Below are 9,866 nucleotides of genomic sequence, written 5' to 3' on the forward strand. Positions count from 1 at the left end.
TATTATTTGTTGAATGTAAAACTGATGATCTGCCCTGTAAACCTTCACTCAATTCACAATAAAAAACCTTAAAAAAATAAAATAAAAAGCTAAATATAACTTCTTTACACTCATGAAAGATTATCTACAATGATTCTGTAACCCAATCATTACTTTCAAGAACTAAGTTTTCTGTCCCTATCTCTGATTTTGTTTGAAATAGTCCCAGTAAGAAACCTACTCACTCTTTTTTTCTTTATGTATATAACGTAAAAATATAAATTCTTTAAATAGATGTCTGGGTCATATTCAGGGCTCTTTATAATTAGCATTTAAAATGTTAGGCATTCTCAAGGTTTTAATCAGTTTTATTCCAACTACTGGTGTGGCACTGTAGGATCAGCACTTGACTGTGAACCGCAAGATCAGCAGTTCAAAGCCACCATCTGCTCCTCAGAAGTCCTGTACAGGGCCTCTATGAGCCGGAACCAACTCAAGGACACTTAAAAACAATATTTCATCTACTTATTATTTCTGTGTGCTCTTATTTGTTTTAGCTAACTTGTCTTGGAAGCTTAGTTTTAAATTTCAAATGCTTATAGTTCTTTAATTTCAATTTTAAAAAGTCCACTTTGCCTGTTTAACAATATAACAAGATATTTTGCATATTTGGAACAGAAACTCTTGAAGGAGTAGGAAGTTTTTGTATCACAAACTGTCCGGTAAAAAACATTTCTAATCAGATATTGTTGGATAAATCTTTGGAAAAGAAAATCAATGTTCTTTAACTGAGTTACAAGATGCAGGAAAAATAAAACCTACAATCAGTTTTTAATCTTACTTCGATGTGTTGCACATTTATAATCTAACTTCAAAGAGATTTACAGTATGTTAGATAGCTAAATGCACAGTAATCTGGACACTATTGGGCATTGAGTGATTCATAATAAAACCCAAATCATCCTGAATGACTCCTCTGACAGGAGGAGTTCAGTTTCATTAGACCCTAGGGGAAAAAAACAAAAACAAAAACAAAAAATCAGTTGCTATTGAGTCATTTCTGACTCATGGTAACCCCAGGTGCTTCAGGGTAGAACTGTTTCCCATAGGGATTTCAATGATTGGATTTTCAGAAGTAGATCACTAGGCCTTTAATGAAGCATTCCCCCCCCCTTTTTTTAATTGTGAACTGAGTGATAGTTTACATGGGAGAACATTGGCTTTACTCCATAGTTTCATTGCAATTATTACAATCTCTTTAGGCATCTCTTGATGTTCTCAAACTTCTAACCTTTCAGTTAGCCCCAGAGGATTTCATTTCCTATCATACCCATTACCAGAGCATCTAGAATAATGCAGATCTCTGCATATAAGAGGAAAACACAGCTAAGATTATAACAAGAGTGCAGCAATTTGGACCCAACATCAGAATATTGCAGTGCATATTAAACAGAAGCAAAGATCTCTGTAGAAAATACTTGATAAAAACTCCATAGATAAAGGCTATACTTTGAACAAATATGTAAAGAAAGACTGTGATTTCATTATAGGGGCCCAGATCAAGAAGAAGGCATTTGAGGGCAGATTAATCCATATGTAAAAAAATTCAATCAAAAGACGTAGTTAGAGAAGAACTAGAGATTTAGATCAGGATCTAAAGATTAATCTTTACAGTTTATTGTGTATAATTGTTGCTGTTATTGGGTGTAGTTGAGTCAATTCTGACTCATAGCATTCTCATGTGACAGAGTAGAACTACCAATAAGGTTTTCTAGGATTTAATCTTTATGGGAGCAGATTACCAAATCTCTTCTGTGGAAGTGTTGGTGGGTTCAAACTGCCAAGTTTTTGATTAGCAGCCAAGCATTTAATCATTGTGTCACTAGGATTCCTTATGTATAATTGTCAAATTTGTCAAATTCATAAAGTTTCAGGCTAAATTGTTCCATATAGAAATGTATCATTTAGTATTTAATGATCAGATGAGGAATTAATGATATGACACTTTACAACAACAACAAATTATATATATAAAATTAATAATATTTAACATAAGCAATAGCGCTTTTCTATTGCTTGCTTAATGCTGTTTTTGTTTTGTTTTTATACTTCATAATATCTGATTTTCTTGTTTGTTATTTTGTCATATTTGTCGTAAGACATATTGATTTAATCTCATTTCTATTTATTATTTTGATTTTGTATCTTATTTCATATCTTCTCAAATGAAGGGTATGTTTATTTTGTTTTGCCTGGTTGCTTTTGCTGAGATACTCACCATTTTTTTTGACAGCTCCCCATCCAGTGACAAACACTGAACTCTTAGGTAAGACTTTAAAAGTAGCATCCGGGAGACAGACTCTGTGCACATCATCAGAAAATGTGACTGGGGTGGCGAGCTTCACCAGAGCGATGTCATCGTCATGCTTATGGGCTGCATAGTTTTCATGGATGATAATCAACTGCACATTTCTTCTCATCAGTGGAGGGTTTAGAGTTGTTCCAAAACTAACCATCCACAGTTTTGGGTTTTTGTTACTGATCATAGATTAAAAAAATTAGAGTTGGTTCATTTCTGATCTAAAGTTGCCTGGAACTCTACATGGGCATGGGGCATATGTTGGGAGACATACTAATTTTGAGGTGATGGTTGACTGGAATCCTCCCATATTTTATTTGAAGCTCCCCCTCTAGGACTACCTTACTTCTTCTAGCTGAAAGTAAAACTTCTTGCTAAAACAGTTTAAATCACTATATCTGGCAGGGAGCTTTGTGTTTTTAAAAGGAAACAATTGCTATGAAAGTAATACAGGTTAAAAAAAAATACATACAAATAAACCTTGCTATACTCACTTATGTACACACAGAAACTTATACCCATGCATAGTTAAATAAACACACACACACATATATATATGTATATATGTATATATATAGCTAAATAGATAGATGATAGATTTATAGGAAAAAGGATAGACAAATTGGAGTCATACTTTATACATTATTATCTTCTATTTTATTTTATTTAGCATTTTATCTATAATATTTTCTCATTTTATATGAATTTCATTAGTTATTGTACCTTTTTAATTATTTCCAATTGTTCCATGTGTCAAATCTTCAAAAAAAAAAATCCCCCTCCCCTAACAAATACAGCACCAAAAATATTCATATAAGATAATCAGATATAAATTCTGCAAGTTAGGATACTCTCAGCAGAGTTTAAAAAATCCAGACTATATCTCAAGAAAACTTTGTGTTCAAATTTTAACAGTAAAGGTTTGTTCTTAGTTAAACCGGAGAGTTCTGGAGAATATAATTGCAATTAGAGTTGAAGATAATCTCTAATTTTTTCTACTGTTGTTGTTAAGTGTTGTCAAGTCTGTTTTGACTCATACCAACTCTGTTTAGGGTTTTGGAGGAGCAGCTGGTAAATTGGGACCACCAACCTTATGGTTCAAACTGACCTTCCAGTCTAATATTTATTCTACAATGCCTCACCAGGATTTCTATTCCTCAGTAATTGTTGCTTCTTGCTAAGCTACTGAGTAAACATGGATACACTTGAGGAGACTTAAGATGTTCATAACTGAGTCCTGGTGTGGCATTGTGGATTATGCACTGGACTGCTAACCCCAAGGTCGGTTGTTCAAATCCACCAGTCGCTCTTTGGAAACCCTATACAGAGTCAGAACTGACTTGTCAACTTTTAGCAAAAAAGATGTTCATCAGGAGCCCTGGTGACACAAAGTTTAAAACCCTCATTTGCTAACCAAAGATTGGCAGTTTGAAACCATCCAGCTGCTTTGAAAGATAAAACACCTGTCCTTTTCCTTCTGTGAAGATGTTAGCCTAGGAAACCCTATGAAGCAATTCTACTGTGTCACATGGGTCCCTGTGAGTCATAATTGATTTGACAGCTCACAACAGATGTTTATGGAAGTCCCTTGGTAGTAAAACAGTTATATGCTAGGTTGCTAAACAGTGTGCTTAGTTACTAACTGAACATCCACACAGAGGTGTCTTAGAAGATTGGCCTAGATTTACTTCTGAAAAATCAATCGTTGAAAATCTTATGGAGCACAGTTCTATTCTGATACACAGAATTATCTTGACAGAAACTGGTTAAGATGTTCATGAAAGAAATGAAAAGGGGATAAGAATTATAGTATGTGAAGGCAAGAGAAAGAGGTGATTGGTGATCTTGGTCTGGAGTGAGGACTTACTTGTCAAAGCAGTGAGCAGCAGTGACGAGCCACTCCTTGCTAATCAAAGATGCTCCACAGAAATGGATACCACCTATTTGTAGGCTGGCTTGCCATGGCCAAGAGGCTTTCCCTGCTTCATCACCAGGGGTAATCCTTTCCATGGAAGAGGCTGAGGACTCCCTCCCTACACCGCAACCTGTAGGAAGGAGATCAGACATTAATTTCTATAGAAGGCTAAATGTGTATGTTTGGCAAATAATTAGGGATGCCATCATTTATAGGTGTGCCTTGTTTTAAAAAAAGGTTAATTTTATGTAACCAAAATTAATATTGCATAAATAGAGTAATTATTATTCACACTAAAAACAAAATGAACATCATTTAAATAAATAAATATAACTCCTTCCCTGGTGCATTTAACACAATTTCACTTTAACACTTTTTTTCATGTTGTCCTGGGTCATGTTTTCTATGTATAACAGTTTACACTAGTGCTATTTGACATTTTTGAGTGTGCACTGTAGATGTACACTCAGTAAATATGTATAGAATATATAATGTCTAGTGTGTAAATCTAAATAAACACTACTCATTATAGAAAATATGGTTTTTAATCTCTAAACATACTTGTTTAATATTGCAGTTATTAAATTACTATAACATAAATAGCAAAGTTCACCTATTAAAGTTGATGGGCACACGATCATTTTAAGAATGATTTTCTACACTTACAAAATGAATGAAATAAGATAAAATGAAAGGAAATTGTCTAAGAAGTCATCAGTGATGCTTTGTTTGCGGGAGTACAAGCATTTCCAACAAGTACACAAAAACGTTGTCAATTATTAGTAGTATTTATTCCCCTTGAGGGGAATTACATTACGTATGGAGTCCTGGTGTGGTGTTATAGAATAAGCACTGACTGATAAACTCAAGGTCAGTGGTTCAAACCCACCAGCCACTCCTCAGAAACACTATGCAGGATGACTATGAATTGAAATTGACTTAATGACACTTAACAACAACAGCAAACATTCAGTGATGTTATATACTTTTGAGAAATAGTAAACGTGGGAATAGAAAAATTCTGAAGTATGTGTTTTGAATTTTCTTCTTTGATTTATAAGCATCTCAGCAATAGTTTTAGGCTTACCACTGTTCAGAATGTGTTCTGCGTGAACTTCATTCACATCTGGAAAAAATATATATAATTTTTTTAGCAAGGAAACAATTACAAATAAAAATACGCCTACATAACATGAAAATTTCATGTTGGAACAGACTGTATTAGTTAGGAAATTTTTAATTCAAAGGCAATAGAATGAAATTATGTACAAAGAAAGGCTTAAATATAAATCAAGCTCTTCTTTCTGAGTATATATGGATTCTAGGGATCTCCTGTTAATGATTATAAAAGCATTGACATATAGAAGGATATTGTTTGCCATGAAGGAAGACACTATGCAATTGATTAGAATATAAGTTAAAACAGATGAAGATGTAGGATCAGTGTTGCATTGTTCACTATTATATGTCTGGACACAGTTTCCTTCTGTCTTCATTCGCATTATATTGTTATGATAATAACTTTAGAGAACCTTGAAATATGGGCATCTAGACATATTGTTCCATGGATGGAACCCAAGACTACCACTATACTAAGAAAGTCTCAAAATGTATTACCCTGCTTGCCATTTCTTTGTAAAGTAAAAGAGAGGAAGGCACAATCAATAGTTACTCCCCAAAACCCTTTGAATCAGTCCTCTGGTAGATAGTATATTGAGCTGTCCCCATGTACATTTGTTAAGACAAAAACTAGTAGATATTTTTGTTAAGCCTAAGGAGTCGTTAATTTAGGTCAAACTCTAAAGTGGAACTGTGTTCGTCTAGAGACAATTATACTTAGGGAGTTTATTAGGAGTAGTAGAGTATACTCCTTAGATTAAGGTGCTGTAGGATAAGCTCTGGATTACAGGTAGCATAATGGTTACAAATCAGGCTGCAATCCTCAGGGTCAGCAGTTCAAAACTACCAGTGGTTCTGTGAGAGAAAGATTAGGCTTTCTGCTCCCGTAAAGATTTACAGCTTCGGAAACCCTATACAGGGTTGCTATGAGTCGGAACTGACTCCATGGCACATAACAACAACAACTAACCACAAGATCAGTAGTTCAAAGCCACAAGCCACTCCTCAGAAATCCTATGCAGGTTGTCTATGAGTCAGAACCGACTCAATAGCACACAACAACAGCAACAACAATGGATTCCCGGTGTAGTACTGTAGGTCTGCTAACCTCAAGGTTGGTGGTTCAGCAACTTTATTTAGAGTGGCTGAGTCCAAATGACTCTATGACACTTAACAGCAACAAGAGCAGTGGCTTTCCTGAGTCCTAGAATAACCCATTTTTCTGCCTGGTCCTATGTAACCTGGTTCTTATTTATTTATAACTTTGATGTCATTATGAACTTCTTTTCTTACCTAGTACTCAATAGGCACCATGTCTGGGATCTTTGCTATAGTTTTCCCTGTGCTACAAATGCTCTTCCATGTTCCTTTGCAAGTTTGGTCATTCAGACTTCAACTTACAAAGTCTTTCCTCAGAGGCCTTCTGTGACAACTTTATCTAAAACAGGTTTCTACTATCTATTCCTGGTGTGGTACTATAGGTCAGCACTCAACTGTAAACCACTGGTCAGCAGTTCAAACCCATCAGCGACTCCTCAGAAGCCCTATATGGAGTCATTATGAGTCGGAACAAATTCGATGGTATTTAGCAACAACAAATCTATTATTTGCATTTTAATAATTATTTGATCATTAGTATTATTTCATTTAATTATAATTGAATAGTTGAATTTATTACTATTTGATATTACTTTATTTACTTGTTTATTAAATCACTACATTCTCATATATCAAAATGTCAATTCTGTGAGTACAAAGACCTTAGTTCCTGGTACACATGGTTTCTTAATAGCTACTTGTCATATGGATTTATGAGCAATAACAATAATTAGTATTTGACATTATAGGATGAGCACTGGATTGCTAAATGCAAAGTGGGTTCAAACCCATGAGCTACTCCTTGGAAACGCTATACAGGGTAGCTAAGAGTTAGAACCAACACGATGGCACCTAGCAATAACAATAGCAACAGTAGTGTCCTTTGTACCAGGGACTGTGCTAATCACCTTACGTTAATTGCCTATTATGTCCCCACAAAAATATTATAAGGAAAGTCTATTAAGGGCCTTATTTAAATAATTCTTGTAGCATCACATAGTTACTTAGTATGGCTTTTCTATACAAAGTCCTTTTTGTTGTTAAGTGTCATCGAGTTGGTTCTGAATCAGTGACCCTGTATAGAGTTTTTGTTAAGCGTCTGGTGAACTTGAAATGCTGATCTTGTAGTTCATACTGACCTTGTAGTCCAGTGCTTATCTTACAGTACCATACCAGGATGCCAAAATCTTCTTAACTCCTAAGAAATGAGGTATTCCATGAGGCTGTGTATCTTTGTGGGAGCAGAAAGCCTCATCTTTCTCCTGTGGAGTGGCTGGTAGTCTCAAATTCCTGACCTTGTGATTTATAGTACAGTGTTTATCACACATGAGCACCAGGTTCCCCAGTGAGTGGATGGTTGGTGGTGGTTATGCGCTGTGGAGTCGGTTCCAACTCATAGCGACCCTATACAGGGTTTCTGAGGCTGTATATCTTTACGGGAGCAGAAAAGCTCATCTTTCTCGCACTGAACAGCTGGTAGTTTCTAACTGCTGAACTTGCGGTTCGCAGCCCGATTTGTAACCACTACGCTATCAAAGTGATTGGATGGAGTCAAGCAAATAAGGAGCTCTAATATCAGGAGTGGTTAGTTTCGTCATCCTGCTAGGTTTTAAAGGAGTCATTTTAGAAGCAGTAACTGATGATCCTAGGACCATGAAGAAAAAAGAACCATGAGCTGAGTATGAAATTCCTATCTGGAAAAGCATTAATAGCAGAGGAGGCAGCAGAGGCAGTGGTGGACATCCTGGCCCCTGGCCTGAGTAAAACTAAATGCTACAGACAAAGAAAGGCTTTGTCTACCCCTTGGATATTTACAGCCAGGCAAAAGGAGCATTGTAAAACTTGTTTGAGCAAGGCAGAGGTCAAGGGGCCACATGACCGAGATGTCCAAGACAAGAATGAGGCAGGCCTGTAGTATGACAAAGAAGAGGAATCCCTCACTGGAAAACTGCTTCATCCTGCTTTATTCCAGACACTGAATTGTACCCTGTTCACTTTTTTATTAAACCCCATAATTGTGAGTATTGTCTCTGAGTTCTATGTAGTTATTGAAATAGATTATTGAGCTCAGATGTAAAGTAGAGTGTGTTTAGAAGTAATGGTTGGTACTAGGATAAAGTAAGAAAAAAACATTGAAAAAAATCACACGATCATACCAAATTACACAGAAAAAGCACTCATCAAAATTCAACACACCCATTCATGATAAAATTGCTTAGTACATTAGGAACAGAGAGGAACTTCCTAAAACTTCTAAAGAGTATCTAGTAAAAACATTTATCTAACACCATATTCAATGGTCAAGACTAAATATTCTTCATCACTGATCAGAAATATAGCAAGCATGTCTACTATCACCACTCTTGTTTAACATACTGATGCAAGGTCCAGTCAATTCAATATCAAGAAGAAAAAAAACAACCCACCACATTTAGATTGAAAGAAGTAAAATTGCCTGTTTATAGAGAAGATGATTATCTACATAGAAAACATCAAGGAATCTATAAGATCAACACATAATCAATTGGATTTCTATATGGTGACTGTTGGTGTTGTTGTTAGGTGCCATCAAGTCAGTACTGACCCATAGCAACTGTATGCACAGCAGAATGAAAACCTGAACCTGGACCAACCTCACTACTGTTGCCATGCTGCCACTTGGTCAATTCATCTCATCGGGGGTCTGCCTCGTTTTCTCTGACTCTCCACCTTACCAAAAATGATATCCTTCTCCAGTGACTGGTCCCTCCTGACAATATGTCCAAAGCATGAGAGACAAAGTTTGGTGACGTTGGCCTCCAAGGAGCACTCTGGCTGCACTTATTCCAAAACAGATTTATTGGTTCTTTTGGCAGCCCCTGGCCCTTTCAATATTCTCCTCTAACACCATAACTCAAAAGCATCAATTCTTCTATGGTCTTCCTTATTCACTGCCCAGTTTTCACATGCATATGAAGTTATTGAAAATGCAATGGCTTGGATCAGGCGCACCTCAGTCCTCAAGCTGACATCTTTGCTCTTCAACACTTTCAAAAGGTCTTGTGCAGCAGATTTGCCTAATGCAATACGTCATTTAATTTCCTGACTGCTGCTTCCATGAGTGTTGATAGTTGATCCAAGAAGAATGCAGTCCTTGAAAACTTCAATCTTTCCTCTGTTGATAAGAATGTTATTTATTGGTCCAATAGTGAGGATTTTTGTTTTCTTTATTGAGATGTAATCCATACTGAAGGCTGTGCTATTTGATCTCCATCAGTAAATGTTTTAAGTCCTCTTCACTTTCAGCAAGCAAGGCTGTATCATCTGCATATCGCAAGTTCTTAATGAGTCTTCCTCCAGTCCTGATGCCATGTTTTTCTTCATAGAACCCAGCTTCTCAGCATACAGTTTGAATAA

General features: G+C 36.0%; 1 protein-coding gene across 1 annotated transcript in view; it reads right to left on the reverse strand.

Moving 5' to 3' along the window:
* Positions 1–9,866, reverse strand: part of LOC102830676 (transmembrane protease serine 11G-like) — a 44,926-nt gene that overhangs the window by 19,704 nt on the left and 15,356 nt on the right. The window contains exons 5-7 of the mRNA XM_006873783.1: positions 5,341–5,379; positions 4,206–4,383; positions 2,258–2,517 (exon numbers count right to left, since the gene is read on the reverse strand). Of these exons, the coding sequence (XP_006873845.1) occupies positions 2,258–2,517; positions 4,206–4,383; positions 5,341–5,379 (477 nt within the window). The remainder of the gene's footprint in view (positions 1–2,257; positions 2,518–4,205; positions 4,384–5,340; positions 5,380–9,866) is intronic.

The sequence above is a fragment of the Chrysochloris asiatica genome, unplaced genomic scaffold, assembly GCF_000296735.1.
Source record: "Chrysochloris asiatica unplaced genomic scaffold, ChrAsi1.0 scaffold00254, whole genome shotgun sequence".
NCBI lineage: Eukaryota > Metazoa > Chordata > Mammalia > Afrosoricida > Chrysochloridae > Chrysochloris > Chrysochloris asiatica.